Source organism: Schistocerca gregaria, chromosome 1, assembly GCF_023897955.1.
Source record: "Schistocerca gregaria isolate iqSchGreg1 chromosome 1, iqSchGreg1.2, whole genome shotgun sequence".
Classification (NCBI taxonomy): domain Eukaryota; kingdom Metazoa; phylum Arthropoda; class Insecta; order Orthoptera; family Acrididae; genus Schistocerca; species Schistocerca gregaria.
In genome coordinates, this window is record NC_064920.1 from 790,281,858 (window position 1) to 790,307,703 (window position 25,846).

The 25,846-nt window shown below is 43.9% G+C and overlaps 1 protein-coding gene across 1 annotated transcript in view; it reads right to left on the bottom strand.

Moving 5' to 3' along the window:
* The window catches only part of LOC126305734 (pyrimidodiazepine synthase-like), an 87,913-nt gene extending 63,157 nt beyond the window's left edge, over positions 1 to 24,756 (bottom strand). Inside the window, exon 1 of the mRNA XM_049992043.1 lies at positions 24,719 to 24,756. Coding sequence (XP_049848000.1) covers positions 24,719 to 24,743 — 25 coding nt within the window. The 5' untranslated portion in view covers positions 24,744 to 24,756. The remainder of the gene's footprint in view (positions 1 to 24,718) is intronic.
* Positions 24,757 to 25,846: the final 1,090 nt, after the last annotated feature.

Here is a 25,846-nt window from a genome sequence, read left to right on the forward strand (position 1 = left end):
GTTCTACGCGGTCGCCTGCCCCTTTTTATTGATTCTTTTTTAACAAATCGAAAGTTTAGGGTACGTGTGGGTTCCGTATTTTCCGACGTCTTCCTCCAGGAGAACAGAGAGCCTCAGGGCTCCGTCTTGAGCGTAGCCCTTTTTGCCATAGCGATCAATCCAATTATGGATTGCATTCCACCTAATGTCTCAGGCTCTCTTTTTGTCGATGACTTCGCGATCTACTGTAGTGCCCAGAGAACATGCCTCCTGGAGCGCTGCCTTCAGCGTCGTCTTGACAGCCTATACTCATGGAGTGTGGCTAATGGCTTCCTGTTCTCTGAAGAGAAGACGGTTTGCATCAACTTTTGGCGATATAAAGCGTTCCCTCCGCCACCCTTACATCTCGGTCCCGTTGTTCTCCCATTCGTGGAAACAACTAAGTTTCTAGGGCTCACACTGGACAGGAAACTTTGTTGGTCTCCGCACGTCTCTTATTTGGCTGCCCGTTGTACACGTTCCCTTAATGTCCTCAGAGTTCTTAGTCGTTCATCTTGGGGAGCGGATCGCACTGTCCTGCTTCGCTTCTATCGGTCCATAGTCCGATCAAAGCTGGATTATGGGAGCCTCGTCTACTCGTCTGCTCGGCCATCCCTCTTACGCCGTCTCAACTCCATCCACCATCGGGGGTTACGTCCTGCGACCGGAGCATTATACACTAGTCTTTATGCTGAAGCTGCCGGATTACCATTGACCTACCGGCGCGGCGTACTGCTTTGTCGGTATGCCTGCCGGCTGTTGTCAATGCCTGACCACCCCTCTTATCAGTCCTTCTTCGCCGATTCTCTCGACCGTCAGTATGGGTTGTACGTGTCTGCCCTGCTGCCCCCTGGAGTCCGCTTTCGTCGCCTGCTTCGACAAATGGATTTTGCCTTCCCTACCACCTTCAGAGAGGGTGAGACCCCGACACCACCTTGGCTCCAAGCTCCGGTTCATATTCATCTCGACCTCAGCTCGCTCCAGAAGGAGGGTACTCCGGCTGCAGTGTGTTGCTCACGGTTTGTCGAACTTCGTGCGCGACTTGCTAGTCACACCTTTATTTACACTGATGGCTCCAAATCTGACGATTGTGTCCGCTGTGCCTTTGTCGTCGGGGCCGTCACCTTTAAATACCGGCTCCTCGACCAGTGTTCCAGCTTTACGGCCGAGCTTTTTGCTCTCCATCAGGCCGTTCAGTATGCCAGCCGCCACCGCCATTCATCGTATGTACTCTGCTCTGATTCACTCAGTGCTCTTCAGAGCCTTGGAGCTCCATATCCGGTCCATCCCTTGGTGCAACGGATCCGGCAGTCCCTCCATTCTTTTGCTGATGATGGCTCTCCTGTCAGCTTTCTGTGGGTTCCCGGCCATGTAGGAGTGCCTGGGAGTGAGGTTGCTGATGCTGCAGCCAAGGCAGCAGTCCTCCTGCATCGGCCAGCCTCCCATTGCGTCCCGTCATCTGACGTTAGTGGGGTTGTTTGTAAGAGGCTTGTGTCACTGTGGTGGGATACTTGGTCACCACTTCAAGGAAACAAGCTCCGGGCCGTAAAACCGTTCGCAACTGCTTGGACAACCTTCTCCCGACCACCTCGGCGAGAAGAAGTCCTACTGACCAGGTTGCGGATTGGGCATTGCCGGTTTAGCCACCGCTACCTGCTCTCCGGTGACCCAGCCCCGCAGTGCCCTTGTGGTCATGCATTGACGGTGCGCCATGTTTTATTGTCGTGTCCCCGTTTTAGTCAATCTCGTGTTGTCCTGTCTCTGCCATCTACTTTACAGGATATTTTAGCTGATGACGCTCGAGCAGCAGCTCGTGTTCGTCGTTTTATTACTTTGACTGGCTTGTCCAAAGACATCTAACTCTTTCACTTATTTTATTTGCATTTTTGTAAGAATTTTCTGGTGTTCCCCCCCCCCCCCCCCCTCCCCCCCCTTGAGTTTTACTAGATTCTATGTGCTCTTACAATTGTGACTGGGCGCTAATGACCTCAATAGTTCAGCGCCCGTATACTCCAAACAAAACAATAAAACGACGGTAAGCGTAAGTATAGCAATAAAGTTAGGTGTAAAGTATAACCACAAGTGACTTGGTCCTTTTATCTTTGAAATCTGGCCAGCCTATAGCTAACTAATGATTTTTGTAATTTTTTAGAAATAGTATTTTAGGAACTAATGTCTGCTACTGGTGTAGGGAGTGTCTGTTGCAGTAAATCTACGTTTATATGATTTATTAATTACTATTTAAACTTCTTAATAACTAAATGCTCTAACTTACTTTTGTATAATAGTTGAAGACATATTTTAGTTTATCACAAGAGTTACGCTTGCGCGAGCACACACACACACACACACACACACACACACACACACACACACACACAAGCGTGTGCAAGCCAAGTGCTTGTAAAATTCACTTCAATTACTTCAGCTTCCATAAGATAATGAACGACTTAAGCATCCTATCTGCTTTTAACTCGTGCAGTACCGAATAAAACACCTGAAATGCTTTCTTCAGGCAACTTTCATCAGCGGATATACATTTCAGGAAACTGATGTCACTTGGCTGCATTAGAAAAATTTATTAATTTGCTACTGTTTTCGGTCACTGACCATCTGTTTGCTTATAATATAGACGGTACACGTTTAAAGGTAATTCTAGTTATCTTTCTCCTTTCTTAGTGTAATTTTTAGCCTTTATGTTACGGCACTGTGACATTATACCATCATGACAGATCATATGTATTTTGTGATCATTTTGTTGATACATTTTACTGTGATACTGTTTTATATGCTCCACATTCTTAGGCTCATTACCCTCTGTCTTTCTTCACTTCTATGCTTCTTATAGTATTGCTTTGGATTATTTAAGCTTGTCTATTACCATGTATGTGTACTACGCTCTTTGCATTTCTTGATAATTTTATTGGTATTTTTGTTACCATTACAGACGGTTCATGCTGATGAGTCATATTACCAATTCGTGACTCTCATTTAAAATATGAGATGTTATATTACTGCTTAGTGGTGAATGTATGGTTTATCGGAGTTGAGGTGTCTCGGTTTCTGCTGTGGATAGTTATTTAAGAGCGTTAATGGGTTGTAGCGACTAAAAACTGTTTTCGTATTTCTGTTTTTATACTTTTAAGTTATCCTTTTACTGATCACACACTTCATCCCATTCAATACAACGCTTAATTACCTAAACCTGATGACCCTGTTTCTAACTTGGTTTTGAATAATTTTTGTAAGCTCGCTAGTTACTTGTCTAATGTCCCATATTGATCTCACACATGTATTCCATGTAAGTCGTGTTTGACTATAGGTTAGATATGAGTGCTACATTATTTTAGCCACACATATGGAAATTAAATAATGTTTTTGTTAACAGGTTTTCTGGATACTATCACTAAGGAACATTTTATTTAGCTATTGAATTGTAGCAGTGCGTACCTTGCATTTTTTTACTCTTTTTTCCTTATTTCAATGTTGATGTTGGTTTGTCAGTAATTTATTGCGAACTGTAATCATAATTATGTGTTCCTATGCCCTTGTCTGTTGGGACATGCGATACACTGAAAAAAAAAAGATTCAAATGCCTCTGAGCACTATGGGACATAACATCTGAGCTCATCAGTCCCCTAGACTTAGAACTACTTAAACCTAACTAACCTAAGGACAGCACACACATCCATGCCCGAGGCGGGATTCGAACCTGCGACCGTAGCAGCAGCGCAATTCCGGACTGAAGCACCTAGAATGGCCTGGCCACAATAGCGGGCTGAGATACACTGAATTATACATACTCTGGCACCCTTGTTTTAATTTTGGTCCAAAAATTTTTGTCGTGAGTTACTTTCATTACATTATTATCATTACCAGATAGCAGAAAAAACTGTTTTTGGTAATTGATGATTATTGTTTTTGTTTATTTTTTACTTATGACTATGCCGGCCGGACTGGCCGTGCTGTTCTAGGCGCTATAGTCTGGAAGCGGGTTTAATTAGTTCTAAGTTCTAAGCGACTGATGACCTCAGAAGTTCAGTCGCATAGTGCTCAGAGCCATTTGAACCATTACAACTTATGACTACACTACAGTTGTTGTATTTATGGTTGTTTTCATTTTTAATTATCTTTGGGTGCCATGATTTATATCGACTGGTCGTCTTCTTGGTGTTGTCTTTGGAGTTACATGTGCTTTGACTTTTCATGCTACGTCCTGACTATGCATGGCCAGTTTCGCGATCTGTGTGCATGAGAAAGGTTGCTGATGTTTGAAAAGTATTGTCCTTCTATATTATTACTCATGAAACCTACAGTTAATATCATCGGATGGTTCAGCATGATTGATATGACTGCAGTATCAAATTTTTCGTAAGTTATAAAAAAAATTGGAAATTTGTGGTAAGGTCTTATGGAACCAAACTGGTGAGGTCATCGGTGCCTAAGCTTACACAATACTTAATCTAACTTAAACTAACTTACGCTAAGGACAACACACACATCCATGCCCGAGGGAGGACTCGAACCTACGGCGGGGGGAGCCGTGCTCGTAAGTTATATTATTGGACTTCGTGTCCTTACGATGTTTTGCATATTGAGGTTTGGTTGTCATGTCTGTCTTCCAACGTTGATTCGGGTGCCATGAATTTCCTGTAAGAATAAAGCCCCATCAGACCTAACTAGTTCAATGTGTGATCATGTTGAGTGTCACTGTTGGTAGGTTTTTTTCTCTTTTCTTAAATGAGGGAATTGCATACCTTGAAGAAATTTACGCATGCACAGTAAATTATTTTTAAAGTGACCTCCTCACCAGAGGAAATCGATATTTCAGTAAATGGGTCCACAGAATCTTCTGTATTTTGTGCTACTACGTAAATGCTATAACTCTCTCTCTCTCTCTCTCTCTCTCTCTCTCTCTCTCTCTCTCTCTCTCTCTCTCTCTCTCCGCCTTACCCCGCTCGCCCTATCATTGTCCCTGCCTCGCTATATCTCTGCGGCCATGCTGATTCAGCGGCTAAGCCCCGCGGCTGAGCCGTCCTGAGCTGCGCTTACCCCTGCGCTCCTGGGCTTTGAGCTGCGCCGCACACGCGAACATAGGCAATGCCAAACCACGCCGCAGCCGCCCTTTGTGCACAACGTTGCGTCAGACTCCCATCTCGCACCATCGATCGCATCGCGAGTGGGAGGAACTTTGCTTCTTTGATGAAGTAGCTGGGGGCATCACGCCGAGCAATTTCAGCGATGTAGTAAGTTGAGCTGTGCACAGCTGCTTAAGGAAACAGCAAACTCATTATAGATGCACGATTTATACAAACATTACAGGAACTTATTACACGATGTTGTGACTTATTCGAAGCACCGAATAATAGGTCGTTCGTTGATTAGGCACTACCCCTCTAAACAGATTGTTACAAATAAATGTTAAGAAAAACAAAAGGAAACTTTACAGTTCAATGTTCCAAAGACATCAGGGTCCTTGTAGGGGGATGGTTAGCTTGGATTGTCCAAGGAAGAGAAAAATTTGGTCATAGGGTTGTTAATGTACTCACAATCACCTGAAGTCATTCAGAGAACACACAGAAAATCTAACCACGGGAGGCCAATATGTTGGTATCACGGATTTCCTTCACACCCTTAGTAGGCCATTAAAACAGTGCAAGTGAAGGGTGACAATTACTGAACTATATGAAGTAAAATGTCATAACTTCTGAACGGTTGGCGTTAGGACGTTTGAACTGCACGGTTGGCCGCCGAGCATGATGGGAATTACACTACTGGCCATTAAAATTGCTACACCACGAAGATGAAGTGCTTCAGACGCGAAATTTAACCGACTGGAAGAAGATGCTGTGATATGCAAATGTTTGGCTTTTCAGAGCATTCACACAAGGTTGGCGCCGGTGGCGACACCTACAACTTGCAGACATAAGGAAAGTTTCCAACCGATTTCTCATACACTAACAGCAGTTGAGCTGCGTTGCCGGGTGAAACGTTATTGTGATGCCTCGTGTAAGGAGGAGAAATGCGTACCCTCACGTTTCCGGCTTTGATAAAGGCCGGTTTGTAGCCTATCGTGATTGCGGTTTATTGTATCGCGACATTGCTGCTCGCTTTGGTCGAGATCCAATGACTGTTAGCAGAATATGGAATCGGTGGGTTTAGAAGGGTAATGCGGAACGGCCTGCTGGATCCCAACGGCCTCGTATCACTAGCAGTCAAGATGACAGGCATCTTATCCGCACAGCAATAACGTATCGTGCAGCCACGTGCCGATCCCTGAGTCAACAGATGGGGGCGTTGGCAAGTCAACAACCATCTGCACGAACAGTTCGACGACGTTTGCAGTAGCATGGACTAGCAGCTCGGAGACCATGGCTGCGGTTACCCTTGACGCTGCTTCACAGACAGGAGCGCCTGCGATGGTTTACTCAACGACGAACCTGGATGCACGAATGGCAAAACGTCATTTTTTCGGATGTACCCAGGTTCTGTTTACAGAATCATGTGGTCGCATCCGTGTTTGGCGACGTCTTGGTGATCGCACATTGGAAGCGTGTAGTCGTCATCGCCATACTGGCGTATCACCCGGCGTGATGGTATGTGGTGCCATTGGTTACACGTCTCGGTCACCTTTTGTTCGCATTGACGGCACTTTGAGCAGTGGACGTTACATTTCAGATGTGTTACGACCCGTGACTCTACCCTTCATTAGATTCCTGCGAAACCCTACATTTCAGCAGGATAATGCATGACCGCATGTTGCAGGTCCTGTACGGGCCTTTCTGGATACAGAAAATGTTCGACTGCTGCCCTGGCCAGCATATTCTCCAGATCTCTCACCAACTGAAACGTCTGGTCAATGGTGGCCGTGCAACTGGCTCGTCACAATACGCCAGTCACTACTCTTGATGAACTGTGGTATCGTGTTGAAGCTGCATGGGCAGCTGTACCCGTACAAGCTGTTTGACTCAATGCCCAGTCGTATCAAGGCCGTTATTACGGCCAGAGGCGGTTGGTCAGGGAACTGAATTCTCAGGATCTATGCACCCAAATTGCGTGAAAATGTAATCACATGTCAGTTCTAGTATAATATATTTGTCCAATGAATACCCGGTTATCATCTGTATTTCTTCTTGGTGTAGCAATTTTAGTGGCCAGTAGTGTCGTATGCGCATTCATGGTTTGGTTTAGCGACGAATTTTGATGGGTTCGTCAATAAGCAAATTTGCCGAATTCGAGGGACCGAGAATCAGCATTTTGCGATCGTGAAGTCTCTTCACCCTCAACGGGTGATTGTGTAGTGTGCAATGTCCAGTCACGGAATAATGGGTCCGATATTCCTTGACGCGCACGGTGACTACCGAACGGTACGTGAAGGTTTCGGAAGATGATTTCATCCCCATTAACCAAAGTGACCATAATTTCGACAAGATGTGCTTCATGCAAGACGGAGCTTGGCTTGATCGAAGCAGGAGAGTGTCTGATGTCCTTTAGGAGCAGTCTGGGGACCACAAACTAGCTCTGGGGTACCCAGAGGCCACTGGCAAGGGCGTCTATTGGCCGCATATCCTCCGGATCAGAACACATGTGACTCCTCTTTTGTGCGACTATATTGAACTAAGTTGTACAGCAATAACTTCAAAATAATTACTGAGCTGAAAACAGCCATTCAGGAGGTCATCGGCAGCATCAATATTCCAACATTTCAATGCAGAATTTCACTATTCATCTGCGGCACAAAATCGCCAATGATGGCAGGCATATCGAACATGTCATAACCTCAATCCGTATATCCGCAGTGGTCGGAGAGGAGGGAGTGGGAGTCACTATCATTTTTGTGATACAAATGTAAATTCTGTAACATTCAAAAAATTTGCACTGGCGTTATTCGCTACACAGGCAAAGAGGGCATTTCTGGCCAAGAGAAGCCTGCTAGTGTCAAACATAGAGCTTAATCTGAGGAAGAAATTTTTGAGAGTGTACGTTTGTAGCACAGCATTGTATAGTCGTGAATTCTGGAGAGCAGGAAAACTGAAACAGAAGAGAATAGATGCGTTTGAAATTCGGTGTTACAGAAGACTGTTGAAGATTAGGTGGGTTGTTAAGATAAGGAATGACTTCTTCTCAGAATCAGCGAAGAAAGTACCATATGGAAAACAATGACGAGAAGAAAGGACAGTCTGATAGGACATGTGTTAAGACATAATGGATAATCTCCACGGTACTAGAGGGAGCTGTAGAGGCTAAAAACCGTAGGGGAAGGCAGAGCTTTGAATACATTCTACAAATCACTGAGGACGCAGGGCGCATGCCAATAAAGAAACAAAGGTGCTTCTCCGTGAACCGTAACTCCTTTTTGAAATTGCTCCTTTGTTTCCATAACTGGCCGCTCAAAGCACTTATTGAGTAATGCCCTTCTCAGTTACTCCCCTCCTCCCCCCCCCCCTTAACTCAAAACTCAGTCAGTTTCTCTACAAGTTCTGATAATCTTTCGTCCCCTGCATTTATAACTGATAACTTCAGAACTGCATAGAATGCTTTCCAGTCAAGACTGTCAGGAGAATTTGCTTAATCTACAGATGTTATAAATGAAGGTTTATCTTTCTGCAAATCGTAGGGTCAGTAGTGCCTTTTGTGTACCTGCATTTCTCCGGAACCCAAATTCATCTTCCTCCTGGTTGCTTTCTACCTAGTGTTCGATTTCTCTGCAGATAATATGTTTAGCCTTTTTTTTCTTTATTGTTATTTTCAAACCTGTTTACAAGCAGGCCAGAAGCAGCATACTACGCCGCTCATTGGCCGCAGAGAAACATAAAAGATACAAATGATGACAATGTGAGATAAAAATACGGTGCACATGTAAACGGAGATAAACACTTTTTAAAATACATGGAGTCCAAGATAAAAGTTGTTCAGACACTTGGACACAGACATAGACGAAAATTGTCACACGTGAACATAGGTGCACAAAACGAATAACACTGAACCACTTAACCACAAAACGACGGCACACACAGAAACACGAGGCGTCGATCCTCGGCGCGCGAATGTTCACTTTCCGTGTACGGCTCCGGGGACCTGCCAAGAGACGAGGAGGAGGAGGGGGTGTATGTTTAGCCTTTTGCCATCAGGACTTATTAAAATTACATCTGCCACCTCCTGCCGGGTTTGGTATTGATATTCAGAACAGATAGCACATTGATTACGATCTCATCAAATGTGATGCTACTTTCATTAAGATATTTCACGAAACACACACACATATATATACAGGGTGAGCCATTGATAAGGACCGGGCCAAATATCTCACGAAATAAGCGTCAAACGAAAAAACTACAAAGAACGAAACTTGTCTAGCTTGAAGGGGGAAACCAGATGGCGCTATGGTTGGCCCGCTAGATGGCGCTGCCATAGGTCAAACGGATATCAACTGCGTTTTTAAAAATAGGAACCCCCATTTTTATTACATATTCGTGTAGTACGTAAAGAAATATGAATGTTTCAGTTGGACCACTTTTTTCGCTTCATGATAGATGGCGCTGTAATAGTCACAAACGTATAAGTACGTGGTATCACGTAACATTCCGCGATTGCGGGCGGTATTTGCTTCGTGATACATTACCCGTGTTGAAATGGACTGTTTACCAATTGCGGAAAAGGTCGATATCGTGTTGATGTATGGCTATTGCGATCAAAAATCCCAACGGGCGTGTGCTGTGTGTGCTGCTCGGTATCCTGGACGACATCATCCAAGTGTCCGGATCGTTCGCCGGATAGTTACGTTATTTAAGGAAACAGGAAGTGTTCAGCCACATGTGAAACGTCAACCACGACCTGCAACAAATGATGATGCCCTCGTAGGTGTTTTAGCTGCTGTCACGGCTGATCCGCACATCAGTAACAGAAAAATTGCGCGAGAATGGGCTATCTCAAAAACGTCGGTGTTGAGAATGCTACATAAACATCCATTGCACCCGTACCGTATTTTTTCTATGCACCAGGATTTGCATGGCGACGACTTTGAACGTCGTGTACAGTTCTGCAGCTGTTCACAAAAGAAATTACGGGACGATGACAGTTCTTTTGCACGCTTTCTATTTAGCGACGAAGCGTCATTCACCAACAGCGGTAACGTAAGCCAGCATAATATGCACTACTGAGCAACGGAAAATCCACGATAGCTGCGACAAATGGAACATCAGCGACCATGGCGGGTTAATGTATCCTAATGACAAATATACACCCATGCCCGAGGGAGGACTCGAACCTCCGGCTGTTGTCGGCGGAGGTTCGAGTCCTCCCTCGGGCATGGATGTGTATGTTTGTCCTTAGGATAATTTAGGTTAAGTAGTGTGTCAGCTTAGGGACTGATGACCTTAGCAGTTAAGTCCCATAAGATTCCACACACATGTGAACATTTTTGGTTAATTTATGGTGGGGCATTATGGGAGGAGGGATAATTGGCCCCCATTTTATCGATGGCAGTCTAAATGGTGCAATGTATGCTGATTTCCTACGTAATATTCTACCGATGTTACTACAAGAAGTTTCACTGCATGACAGAATGGCGATGTACTTCAAACATAGTGGATGTCCGGTACATAGCTCGCGTGAGGTTCAAGTGGTAATGAATAGCATATTTCATGGCCCGCACGTTCACCGAATCTGACGTCCCCGGATTTCTTTCTGTGGGGAAAGTTGAAGGATATTTACTATCGTGAGTCACCGACAACGCCTGACAACATGCATCAGCGCATTGTCTATGCATGTGCGAACATTACGGAAGGCGAACTACTCGCTGTTGAGAGGAATGTCGTTACACGTATTGCCAAATGCATTGAGGTTGACGTACATCATTTTGAGCATTTATTGCATTAATGTGGCACTTACAGGTAATCACGCTGTGACAGCACACGTTCTCAGAAATGATAATTTCACAAAGATACATGTATCACATTGGAACAACCGAAATAAAATGTTCAAACGTAATTACGTTCTGTATTTTAATATAGGAAATCTACCTGTTACCAACTGTTCGTCTATAATTGTGAGCCATATATTTGTGACTATTACAGCGCCATTTATCACAAACCGAAAAAAGTGGTCCAACTAAAAAATTTATATTTCTTTAAGTACTACACGAATATGTAATAAAAATGGGGGTTCCTATCTTATACGCGGTTGCTATCCGTTTGAGCTATGGCAGCGCCATCTAGCGGGCCAACCATAGCGCCATCTTGTTTCCCCCTTCAAGCTAGACAAGTTTTGTTCTTTGTAGTTTTTTCGTCTGACGCTTATTTCATGAGATATTTGGCCCGGACATAAGTCGAATGCAAGTGAGTCCGTTCAGCAAGAATGGTCTTCAGGGAAAACACGTCTTCATCTTCCGGACTAACGATAACAAATATTAGCTGGAAAATTGTGAATGTGACCTCTAACAGAAATTCTGGAGAAATGTTGTATGGCAGCTTCAGAGGAACTGGTGTCACCCACGTTATAATTAATACGGACTTCCATTAATAGATTTAATCACTGTTTCTCACATAACTAGTAAAAGTAAATTATTCAGAAACCTTCGCTAGAAACCCGATACTATTCTAAATATAAATCTGTGACCTGACTATGTCCACAGTTTACAGAGAAAACAAGCATTTCCCAGTGGTATCGTTCGTGCGTTTCCACTTAGCGTTCCTTATAGATGATTACACTAAAGGTCGAGCAGAAATGCACAAAGGCTTTTTAGTACAGTTATGTAACACTTCGACGTTCGTCCCAGCAGTTAGAGAAATGTAGCTCTTTTATCGAATATCCATTTAAATTTCTGACGTTCTGCTAACCACAGTCAGACGGAGACTCTACTTCTAATTTTCGTTCATCGTCTGCTGGAATAGATTACTGGCCGCGCAGTATATACCGACGTTGCATAAGAGATCGGTACTGGAAATTTGTTGAGGGTCACTGTTGGCAACTTCATTACTCCGAGTCAATGATAAATATTTGTAGCAATCACAAAACGATGTGTCGAAGAATAAATACAACCCATTCGTTATTTGAAGCCTCTTTGACTATGCGGTTTGACAATCTTTCATTCTCTGTCAAGTAAACAAATCACGTGCCACGTGTCATAGGTTCTCCCCCCCCCTCTCCTCCCCCCCTCTTCACGCCCTCCCTCACGTTCTAGATTTTTTTTTTCACTAACTCCAATGCTGAAAAACGTTTCACATCCGGAAATAACCGAGATTGGGGCACAGTATTTATTAATTAAAATCACACACACCGAGAAAAAAATTTATTCACACACTACCAATGAAGTGCCGCTTGCACATTGTCCTCATTTCTCGCGGCATTTCACCGATTCCCGTAAGAGTTCGAGCCTCATATGCATCCGCACTGAAGAGATCCTACGGAAATCGTGAAATGCCACGAGTAACGCGGGTAACGGACAAGGGGCAATACATTAGTATATATACTAAGATGGCATCTGTTTTTCGGACATGTCCTGAAGAACAGATACCATCGGTGACCATGCAGCTCGTTATAATGAAATTACAATGAAATGAACACCCTTAGCTGCTTACAGGCGTTGACATACGTCAACGGGGACAGATGAAAATCTGTAAGCAGCTAAGGGTGTTCATTTCACTGTAATATATTAGTAGTTGAGATTTTGGGGCTGGCGGGAGGGGCGCTAGGATGGTCCGTGCAGTTGCGATGACCTGTGTGACCGGATGGCGCAATGGTCAGAGCCTCTGCCTTAGTAAGCAGGAGACATGGGTTCGAATCCCGTGCCAATACGAATTTTCAACTTTTCTCATTGCTCTAAGGCAGTCCCATCTCACAGCCAATGTGTGGGATTCCTTTGTGTTTAAATATATAGGACAGACGGGAAGAAACTTCAGGACGCGCTTTAGAGAGCACATTAATGATTCCAGCGCAAAGGTGGCACTAAGCGGGCATTTGCACAAAACTGGTCACCTTATTATGGACATCCGAGAGAATATGCACGGACTACATTGCGAAAGCAAAGGCAATACTCTTGTTTTGGAAGTAGTCGAGTTTTGTTCTGCTCCAAAAAGATTAATTTATTCTACCTCGAATGCGCAGACAGATCTGCAACACAAGGGTGTTTTAGCAAATGTTGACTATCTAAACAGATAGGCCCTACTCCTACAGCCCACTGTTTTATCATAACAGGTCTTTAGCTTCCCAGATTAGTCCTTCGCGTTTGTCTACTAATATGACATCGTTTTTGTGAAAGACGGAATCTGTACTACCACTCGTTCTTTCTTAATATTTTACATTTTAAATGTTCGCTTTGTTTTTTTTTATAAACTGGACTCAGTCTTTTATATACTGTGTTACATATTTTTAATAGTTTAGCACAATTACAGCCTAACCCCATCCTTGATGCCTTCTATAGCGACGGTTTTGTTTTCGTCGCTTCTAATGCCATCTGTGAACATCTGCGGCATTGCAGAACGGTCAGGACTGCCTCGACCGCTGTCGCTCAACTACCTTCCTGCACGTGGCACGGTAAGGCTCGTTTTTTGGGTTCAGATTTTGAAACTGTCTGGGTACCTTATTAGTCTACAGATTTGTTTAAACGTGTTGATTTTTATCCAGGTTTATTTCTATAGTTTCGGCTACGCCCTTTATTTTAAGTATGGACTACCGCAGTTCACGGTCCGTGCGGCTGTCCCTGTCGGAGGTTCGCGTCCTCCCTCGGGCATGGGTGTATGTGTTGTCCATAGCGTAAGTTAGTTTAAGTTAGAGTAAGTAGTGTGTAAGCTTAGGGACCGATGACCTCAGCAGTTTGGTCCCGTAAGACCTTACCAAAAATTTCCAATTCCTACCGTTTTAGGAGCCCTATTAGTTTACAGCTTGACGTAAATGATGGGGAGTGGCTCTGAGGCAGTTAACTTTACTCTGACTTGTTAAAAAGAATCTGTGTGAGCACTCTTCAAGTATTCCTGTATAATACTAATTTTCAGTATCCGTTTATGCTTCTGACCTTTGTTAAGAATTGTTCGTGAAAAAAAACTAATGTTGTACAGATCACCTGAGGATTGACGCGAAACCAGTCGTAACTTTTAATAAAAATTATTTTACAGACACTGAAGATCATTTCATTCAAAATATTTTACACACACTTAAACGTCGATCGTTGCGTAATTTATGAATATTTTGATGTATGATTAATAATTTAGCACGTCCATTACGTGCATCATCTTTAAGAAAAGTATTGTCGCGTGAGAAAGTAAAATAAGAAACGAAAGAGATACGGATTTAACGTACAGTCAACGAAGCAAATGTTCGAATAGGACAAGGACGGGGAAGGATATCGCCATCCTGTCATTCGCTTTAATAGTTGTAGGGAAACGGCACAAAGCCTAACGGCTGGACGGGTAAATGATTCCCATTCTTCTCGAAAGTATTGCGGTCTCTTCTGTTGCCTTAGTTGGCGCCCCTTGATTGTTGATAATTATTAAACAGACACATTATAAGCTTAGGGTGGATATTCGTAAGGCTAAAACAAATAATTTCATGAGAACTCGATACTGAAGTACTGCATCGATTTGAACGTAAATTACCTAGGTTGATCAGTTTAAAAAATCTAACGAATAAAACAATAAAAAATGATTCAAATGGCTCTGAGCACTATGGGACTTAACAGCTATGGTCATCAGTCCCCTAGAACTTAGAACTACTTAAACCTAACTAACCTAAGGACATCACACACATCCATGCCCGAGGCAGGATTCGAACCTGCGACCGTAGCGGTCAGGTGGTTCTAGCCTAGAACCGCACGGCCACACCGGCCGGCAATAAACCAATATTTTTCTTCTCATTTCCACACAGAACTTGCATTATCGCGCAGGATATGCTATCTTGAGTGAAATATGATGCTATTGATATCAGCGCCATCCCTGAGCCATGCCGACATTTTTCCATCTTTTCATCGCATACACTCCTTGAACAAGGCATCTCCAACCAATTATTATTCTGTAGAATCATATTAATTAATTTAATGGTGCTATATATGTCAGCGAAAGTGTACCAGAATGTTTTTGAGGACCGTCAGTTTCGTACAGGCGGGAACGAAAGGAAAACTGGAGCTTGTGCGATTCACTTTAAATGCACAGTACCTTGGCGATGGCGTATTGCGTTGGGATGGACTAAACTACTAATTTCCAATAATAGGTTACAGTGCTCCAGATCTAACTACGTAAGAATTTCCGGGGACCAATTAATTGTTTGATGTGTTCCACGTATAACTTGAAATTATCTGCAAGCAGAGAAACACGTTCTGTTACTGTGGCAGTGTTTTCGGAGTGTTTTATGTCGCTGAATAATTAATTTTGAATTTTGATTCACTTAAGGTTTGTTTGAAGTTCCAGAAAATGTAGTCACGCTACATTCAACAAATGAGAATTTATATTTAAATATAGAATCTTGTCTATATGCAAAATTGAATGTGGCACTAGTATTTGATTTTGTTGTGGTATGTCGCGTTTGCATAATATGCGAGTATAGCAAGAAGCTAGCTGCTTTCAAATGAACGAATACTTTGCAGGCGCACGAATACACCCTGACCACACAGAGCTATCTACACTGATGAACTAAAACATTGTGGTCAATGCCCACCAACAGACGGAAGGAAGGATCAAGGAAGGATGGTCGAGAACGCGGTCGTTAGAGATGGATGTACAGGATCGGATTACGAAAGGATGGGGAAGCAAATCGGCCGTATCCTTCTCAAGGAACTATCCCGGTATTTGCGTGGAGCTATTTGGAGAAATCACGGAAGATCTAAATCTGTATGGCTGGACGAGAATTTGAACTGACGGCATTCCCAATGTTAATCCACTGTAATAGCGAGACAGAGTGCGGCCTGGTGGAGTTGTGGGAACGTGCGTGAACGCTTTTCACCTATGAGATTGGCACCTACTTGCTGTGTGACTGTGCTTACCCAACACGCTTCTATATTTCCCTGCAAGTTCGTTTACATCCGCATGCCTTGGGGCTAGTTGCAGTGCGGCAGTAGCTCGCCCCACACGCAAGTAGAGGCACGCGAACAGGTGCGTACCTCTTCCTCAACATGTGATTCGAGAATTCCATTCACACCTGTGTTCACACTGGGCGCCTCTACTTCCGTGTGGGAACGTAGAGGCGCCCAGTGTGAACATATAGGGTGTTTCAAAAATGACCGGTATATTTGAAACGGCAATACAAACTAAACGAGCAGCGATAGAAATACACCGTTTGTTGCAATATGCTTGGAACAACAGTACATTTTCAGGCGGACAAACTTTCGAAATGACAGTAGTTACAATTGTCAACAACAGATGGCGCTGCAAGTGATGTGAAAGATATAGAAGATGGTTCAAATGGATCTGAGCACTATGGGACTCAACTGCTGTGGTCATTAGTCCCCTAGAACTTAAAACTACTTAAACCTAACTAACCTAAGGACATCACATACATCCATGCCCGAGGCAGGATTCGAACCTACGACCGTAGCAGTCGCACGGTTCCGGACTGCGCGCCTAGAACCGCGAGACCACCGCGGCCGGCGATATAGAAGACAACGCAGTCTGTGGGTGCGCCATTCTGTACGTCGTCTTTCTGCTGTAAGCGTGTGCTGTTCACAACGTGCAAGTGTGCTGTGGACAACATGGTTTATTCCTTAGAACAGAGGATTTTTCTGGTGTTGGAATTCCACCGCCTAGAACACAGTGTTGTTGCAACAAGACGAAGTTTTCAACGGAGGTTAAATGTAACCAAAGGACCGAAAAGCGATACAATAAAGGAGCTGTTTGAAAAATTTCAACGGACTGGGAACGCGACGGATGAACGTGCTGGAAAGGTAGGGCGACCGCGTACGGCAACCACAGAGGGCAACGCGCAGCTAGTGCAGAAGGTGATCGAACAGCGGCCTCGGGTTTCCGTTCGCCGTGTTGCAGCCGCGTTCCAAATGACGCCAACGTCCACGTATCGTCTCATGCGCCAGAGTTTACACCTCTATCCATACAAAATTCAAACGCGGCAACCCCTCAGCGCCGCTACCATTGCTGCACGAGAGACATTCGCTAACGATATAGTGCACAGGATTGATGACGGCGATATGCATGTGGGCAGCATTTGGTTTACTGACGAAGCTTATTTTTACCTGGACGGCTTCGTCAATGTACAGAACTGGCGCATATGGGGAACTGAAAAGCCCCATGCTGCAGTCCCATCGTCCCTGCATCCTCAAAAAGTACTGGTCTGGGCCGCCATTACTTCCAAAGGAATCATTGGCCCATTTTTCAGATCCGAAACGATTACTGCGTCACTCTATCTGGACATTCTTCGTGAATTTGTGGCGGTACAAACTGCCTTAGACGACACTGCGAACACCTCGTGGTTTATGCAAGATGGTGCCCGGCCACATCGCACGGCCGACGTCTTTAATTTCCTGAATGAATATTTCGATGATCGTGTGATTGCTGTGGGCTATCCGAAACATACAGGAGGCGTCGTGGATGGGCCTCCCTATTCGCCAGACATGAACCCCTGTGACTTCTTTCTGTGGCGACACTTGAAAGACCAGGTGTACCGCCAGAATCCAGAAACAATTGAACAGCTGAAGCAGTACATCTCATCTGTATGTGAAGCCATTCCGCCAGACACGTTGTCAAAGGTTTCGGGTAATTTCATTCAGAGACTACGCCATATTATTGCTACGTATGGTGAATATGTGGAAAATATCGTACTATAGTGTTTCCCAGATCGCAGCGCCATCTGTTGTTGACAATTGTAACTACTGTCATTTCGAAAGTTTGTCTGCCTGAAAATGTACTGTTGTCCCAAGCATATTGCAACAAACGGTGTATTTCTATCGCTGCTCGTTTAGTTTGTATTGCCTTTTCAAATATACCGGTCATTTTTGAAACACCCTATAGGTGTGAATGGAGTCACTTGAACGTACATGTTGAGGAAAAGGTACGCACCTATACGCGTGCCTCTACTTGCGTGTGGGGCGAGCTACTGCCGCACTGCAACTAGCCCCAAGGCATACGGATGTAAACGAACTTGCAGGGAAATATATAAGCGGGCGCCATTTTTACGACGACTTCTTTTTGTTTTTTGAGTCGTCAGTCTCTCCGCGCGGGATAGCCGTGCCGTCTAGGGAGCCTTGTCAGGGACCGCGCGACTATCCCCGTCGGAGGTTGCAGTCCACCCTTGGGCATGGGTGTGTGTGTTGTCCTTAGCGTAAGTTAGTTTAAGTTAGATTAAGCAGTGTGTAAGCCTAGGGACCGATGATCTCCGCAGTTTGGTCCCTTAGGCCTTACCACAAATTCTAAATTTCATCAGTCTCCTAACTGGTTTGATGCGGTCGGCCACGAATTCCTCTCCAATGCCACCTCTTCATTCCAGACTTGCATTTGCAATCTAAATCCTCAATTGTTTGTGGAATGTACCCCAATATTAGTCTTCTACAGTTTTTGACCTCTACAGCTCCCTCTACTACCATGGAAGTCATTCCCTGATGTCTTAACAGATGTCCTAACGTCCTGTCCCTTCTTCTTGCCAGTGTTTTCCACATATTCCTTTCGTCTCCGATTCTGTGTAGAGCCTCCTCGTTCCTAACCTTATCAGTCCACCTAATTTTCAATATTCATCTGTAGCACCACATCTCAAATTCTTCGATTCTCTTATGTTTCGGTTATCCCACAGTTCAAGTTTCACTACTATAAAATGCTGTGCTCCAAAGGTACATTCTCAGAAATTTCTGCCTCAAATTAAGGCCTATGTTTGACCTTTCTTTTATTTGTCTCGTTGCTTCTTCGGTGTATAGATTCAACAGTAGGGGGAAAAGAATACATCTCCGGCTTCCACCCTTTTTAATCCGAGCACTTAGTCTTCCCCTCTTATGTTCCCTCTTCGTTCTTCTACATGTTGTATATTACCGTTTCTCCATATAGCGAATCCCTATTTTTCTCAGAATTTCAAACATCTTTCTTTCGCCATTTTACGTTGTCTAACACTTTCTGCATGTCGACAGATCCTTTGAACGTGTCCTGATTTTTCTTCAGTCTTGCTACTTTTCCTAAACCAAACTGATCGTCATCTAACACATCCGAAATTTTCTTTCCCATTCTTCTCTACACTATTCTTGTCGGTAATTTGGAGGCAAGAGCTTTTAAGCTGATTGTGCGATAGTTATCGCCCTTGTCAGCTCTTGCAGTCTTCGGAATTGTGTGAATGCTATTTTTTCGAACGTGAGTTGGTACATCGATATACTCACACATTCTTCACACCAACGTGAATAGCAGTTTTGTTGCCCATTCCCCCAATTTTAAAAATTCTGATGAAATGTTATCTATCTGTTCTGCCTTATTTGATCTTAAGTCCTCGAAAGCTCTTTTAATCTCCATCCCATCAAAGAGGCGTTAAGTGTACTCTTCCCACCTATCCGCTCTTTCCCTCTGCATTTAACAGTGGAATTCCCGTTGCACTCTTAATGTTACCACCCTTGCTTATAATTTCACCGAAAGTTATAATGACATTCCTATATGCTGAGTCAGTCCTCCCGACAATAATTTATATTTCGATTTCTTCACATTTTTCATGCACCCAATTCGTCTTAGCTACCCTGCACTCCCTATTTATTTCATTCCTCAGCGACTTATATTTCTGCATTCCTGGTTACCTGAACATTTTTTTGTGTTTCCTTCTTTCATCGATCAACTGAAGCATTTCTTCTGTTACCCACGGTTTCTTCGCAGTTACCTCCTTTGTACCTACGTTTTTCATTCCAACTTCTGGTTGCCCTTTTTAGAGATTTCCATTCGTCTTCAACTGCACTGCCTACTGAGCTATTCCTTATTGCTGTATCTGCACCCTTACAGAACTTCAAGGTCATCTCTTCATTCCTCAGTACTTCCCTATGCCATTTTTCTTATTGATTCTTCCTCACTAATCTCTTAAACATTAGCCTACTCTTCATCGCTACTAAATTGTGATCGGAGTCTATATCTGCTCCTGGATACAGCTTACAGTCCATTATCTGATTTCGTAATGTCTATCTACCATGTTGTAAATTAACTTAAATCTTCCCGTATCACCAGACATTTTCCAAGCACACCTCCTCTTGTGATTCTTGAACAGAGTATTCGCTATTATCTGCTGAAATTTTTGCTAGAACTCAATTAGTCTTTCTCCTGTCTTATTCCTAGTACAAAACCCAAATAGTCCTGTAAGCTTTCCTTCTACGTCTTCTCCTACAACTGCATTCCAATACCCCAAGAGTATTAAATTTGCATATACATTTACGTAGTAGTGACGATATGGATCCCAAATGAGGACATCGACTGACATAAACAATGTTGGAAAATGGCTGATATGGCCTGATGCCTGGGAACGAGCATCTCTGAAATGGGTCTTCAGCGAACAATCTAAGACCCGCTGACATGAAAGTCCTGAGTATACAGAACACTTTTATCACTTTTCGAAGTTGTATTTACTTCTGTCGATGCGTCATTATTGAAACCAGCTTACTGAATTCTGGTTGCTAAAAAGCTGCACACCTAGTCTGGATTCCTGTGCGCACATTTTGTTCTTACTAGACGGGACTATAGAAATATATCTACGATCTGCTGGAGAAAGATATCAACTTTTTCCAAGCTATACGTACAGACTGCTGGGTCTCTTAAACGAAAAATGTAAGCTGTGTTTACACGCTATCGACCAATGCAACACCTCCTCTTAGAGGCTTCGTCGATTTTATTGTTAGAAATACACTGATCAGCCAGAACGTTACGACCATGGCCTATTATCGATATAAACTCGTCCAGGCAGTAGCAGCGTCACCTGGCGAGGAATGACTGCTAGTCAGACACACGTACGCTGCGTGTAGTATCAGTCAGCGTGCAGGCCGTGCGTAGAATGGGGAAGGCGTGCGATCTATCTGAATTTGATTGGCGGCATATTGTTATGGCCCGGACGCTTGAAACGAGCGTTTCGGAAACTGCACGACCTGTTGGGTGTTCGAGGAGTGCTGTGATGAGTGTCTTCAACACGTGGCATGTACAGGATGGTAGACAGTCAAGGAATATTTTAGGGAATTGGTTTTTAAAAATTTGTTTCAAAGGCCCAAGTTTTCTCCCATAGCAGCTTCGACTGTGCCTACGTAACGCAACTTGACTGTCTTTCGGATATGGGGAAGTTCTGTCCAGTTAAAGCTGCTGACAAGAGACGCCTTGAGCCCTCTGCTGAAACTGCTAGTGAATTCATGCCATGAGTTTTAGCCAATATCGTGCGTGGGATACAGGTTACGTATGTGGACGCTGGAGCGTTCCGCAGTGCAGAACACAGTTGCCTCTCTCTCTTGTGATCCAGACCTCGAGCTGTGCTGTCCCCAAGGGATCTCAGAACGGTTCCATATTCCTAGATTTCCAGAAGCCTTTTGATACCGTTCTTCACAAGCGACTATTAATCAAATTGCGTGCATATGGAGTACCATCTCAGTTGTGTGACTGGATTCGTGATTTCCTCTCAGAGAGGTCACAGTTCGTAGTGATACGTGGTAAATCATCGAGCAGAACAGAAGTGATATCCGACGTTTCGCAAGGTAGTGTCATAGGCCCTCTGCTGCTCCTGATTTATATAAATGATCTAGGTGATAATCTGAGAAGCCCCTTACACTGTTCGCAGATGACGCTGTAATTTACCGTCTAGTAAAATCATCAGACGATGAATTCCAATTACTAAGTGATCTAGAGAAAATTTCTGTGTGGTGCGAAAAGTGGCAATTAGCATTAAACAAAAAAAATTGAGAGGTCATCCACATGGGTACTAAAATAAATCCGATAAATTTTGGGTATACGATAAATCGCACAAATCTAGGGGCTGTCAGTTCGACTAAATACCTAGAAATTTCAATTACGAGCAACTTAAATTGGAAAGACCACATAAATAATATTGTGGGGAAGGCGAAACAAAAACTGCGCTTTGTTGGCAGAACACTTAGAAGATGCGACAAACCCACTAAAGACACAGCCCACATTAAACTTGTCCGTCCTCTGCTGGAATATTGCTGCGTAATATGGGGTCCTTACTAGATAGGCTTGACGGAGGACATAGAAAAAGTACAAAGAAGGGCAATTCGTTTCGTGTTATCGCGCAACAGAGCTGAGAGTGTCACTGATGTGATAGCCGAGTTGAGGTGGCTGTCACTTAAACAAAGGCGGTTTTCTTTCTCTTCCGAATGTGTAAATATTTTGTTGACACCAATCTACGTAGTGAGAAATGATCACCATAATAAAATAAGAGAAATCAGAGCTCGAACGGAAAGATTTAGGTGTTCCTTTTTCCCACGTGCCATTCGAGCGTGGAATGGTAGAGAAGCAGTATGAAAATGGTTCGATGAACCCTCTGCCAGGCACTTAAGTGTGAATTACAGAGTAACCATGTGGATATAGATGTAGATGCAGAACAGACGTCTTTCGTGGGTGGCAGAACCTCCGGCTCTGCGTTTCACGACCGGCCACCGACGTAAGTTTACATGAACCTCCTCCCCTTCCGTTGCGTACTTCAGGTAGTTGTTCGGGTTCCTAGACTGACCTAAATCAGGTAACTTCCGACGCTAGGCACGCCCCTTGTATACAGTACATTCAAATATATTCTCTTTATTTTATCTAGTTTCCTGTTCTGTCATTTAATGGCAGCCCTGGATGCCCACTTACAAGTGCTGACCTACTGCACATTGTCGCCCCTGCCCATGTACAGTGAAACCACGTCCAGACGTCGTGACGTTGGGCGGCCACCTTCAGTACAAATGTCGAACGTCGTACTCCGGGCGCACTGGTAAAACAGGATAGGTGGCGAACTGTGGCGGAGCTAACATCAGACTTTAATTCTGGGCAGAGTAAAAATGTGTCTGCACACAGTGCACCCAACACTCCAGTCGACGACCCAAGCATGTGCCAATGTTAACGCCACGATATCGGCAACCACGACTGAAATGGGCTCGAGACCATCGGCATTTGGCGCAGTGACAGAGCGTTGCATGGTCTGATGAATCCCGATACCTTCTTCATCAGGTCGATGGAAGCGCGAGAATTTGTCGTCTACCAGGGAAGGAGCTGCTTGACACATGTACGGCGAGACAGGGATAATCTGGTGGCGGCTCCTTAATGCTCTGAGGAACGTTCACGTGGGCATCCATGGGTCCAGTGAAGCTCGTGCAAGGCACCATGACAGCCAAGGAGTATCATACACTCGTCGCAGACCAACTACATCCCTTCACGACGATCATATTTCCCGACGGCAGTGGCATTTTTCAACAAGATAATACGCCATGTCACACAATCGCGAATTCCAGTTGATTTATTGGCCCCCAGCTCTCCAGATCTGAACCCGATCGAACACATCTTTGATGTGCCTCAACGTGGTGCCAGTGCTCATCGCCCTTCTCGCCGGAATTTAAGGAAATTGAATAAACTTGTTGTAGCTGGGATTCACAGTCATAAAATTTTTTTTGAGGGACATCATCTTTACGCCAGTGAAGGTTATAAGTTTTTTATTACACTATTGCAATTTCGGCCTTAGATCATTATCAAGTGCTGTTATTATGGCTGTAAGTCATGTCAACGTAATGTAAAGCTTACATTACGTTGAGATGGCTTAAAGCCATAATGTCAGCACCGAGCGAGGTGGCACAGTGGTTAGACACTGGACTCGCATTCGGGAGGACGACGGTTCAATCCCGCGTCCGGCCGTCCTGATTTAGGTTTTCCGTGATTTCCCTAAATCACTCCGGGCAAATGCCAGGATGGTTCCCTTGAAAGGGCACGGCCAAATTCCTTCCCTAATCAAATAAGACCGATCACCTCGCTGTCTGGTCTTCTTCCCCAAACAACACACACACATAAAGTCAGCACTTGATAATGGCCTAAGTCAGAAATTGCAATAGTGTAATAAAAACTTACAACAGTCACTGGCGTAAAGACGATGTCCTTCAAATAAAGAGATTCACTTATGTCTGCAGATGTGGTGAAAACTCCGTCTAGCGACCTACTAACTCCTCAGTGCTTCCATGTCACGACGCGTCGCATCTTTTATCAGTGCCAAAGATGGACATACCGACTATTAGGCAGATGGTCATAATGCTCTGGCCGAACGCTTGATATATTCTGCGATGACAGCAATTAAATTTGCTCTAGATATACAAAAATGGATCTTGATAACACTTTCTTAATTCATGTGGTTCTTTCAGGGTCGTTTGATTGTATTTTGTAAGTCTAATAATGATTGCTAATCGACGACATCGAGAACAGTTCCATTATTCATTCGGTATTAGTGTTTTCTTGTGATGTCTTTCCTTAAAAAAAGAGGTGCATGAAAGAATGGGCAAATAGCTTTTGTTTTTCTATGCCTACCTCTGTCTTAATGCCTTGTCGACAGCGGTGAACGTAACTGAGTGCCCCGCTTTACCTTGACTAGAGACGAGTATTAACGTGCCTTGTAAATTAGTGGCCAACGGTCCCAACACCAATAGAAAAATATTGCTACAAGAAGCTAGTGATTTTACAAAAGTAACAGCGTAACGTAACACGGTCACGAAATGGTGGACACGCCTCTTTAGCGTAGACGCAGATCGCGAAAAATCTTCAGAATTGTTACTTATCCATTTGAAGAAAGAACTTAAACTTACCTTTCTGGAGGAACCGGACGCTCATCTTGTTACGATAAATCAGCCGTGGAGAGACTGATGCAGTTTCTTTATAAACTCTGCAGTGCTTTATAAACTCTGTTTCACTGTGGGTCGCGTTTTCTGACGCTCTGTCATTCAGAACGCCCCAGCCAGAAATGACAGGCTACCGGGCTGCGGCGCCTTGCAGGCAACGTCCAGACTGCTCATATTCGCATCATTACAATTCTGAAAAGGAATAAACACTGTCTGTTGGGAAAGTCGGGCCACAGAGGCAACTGAATATCAAAACGATTTAGATCTTTGAACATTTCCAATCTGACACGTTTCGTATCGAATTCATTTCCTGAAATATTTCTTCGGATGTTGATGATGATACGTGCTTCTGTCACGTACGAATGTCTGTGAAATTCTCTAATCCACACTGCCTTTGTAAGGAGACGAAGCTGGATTCCAACCGCGTTTCAACCTCCTCAATGCGTTTCTCCCGTCGGTTTCCAATGGTTTCTCGTAAAAACAATATTATACTAATCTAATTATATTTTCCTCTAAGGGGTACTGAAAAAACTGATTGCTAGCATGCTGCAAAGAGAAGAGGGCGAATATTGTAGTAACAGAAGGGCTGAGATTAGGAGATAACACACTCCGATCGTACAAAAGGAAAGAGTGTGGACGATGACAACTGTCTTTTCTGAAATTTATCTTCTGACTTTAGAAAATTACCAATAGCTATATCATTTATAGAGCACGTCACATCTTCTGCACTTGTTCCCTAGCCAAACTACTTCAAAGAAGTAAATCAGCACCTTATCGAACAAACTACATAACAAGTGTTTTACCACAATACATACTTTTCTTCAGTTGTTTAAGAGATCTCTGGTGTTAGAGTGGGCCCGCTTGGATATCCGAGCGTTAACGTATCTCATCCGGGATTCAGGGAGTCGCGCCAGCGCTAGATCGAATCCGCCTGGCAGATTTACGATAGTCCTAGTTTGCCGGCCAGCCTGGCTGTTGTTTTTATGCGGTTTCCCACATGACTAGATGACTAACGGGCTGGTTCTCACGTCCCGCCTGTTACATGGTTAGCAAGCACTTTGAAAACGTTCGCAGACTGTTAAAACTGGTCGCAGA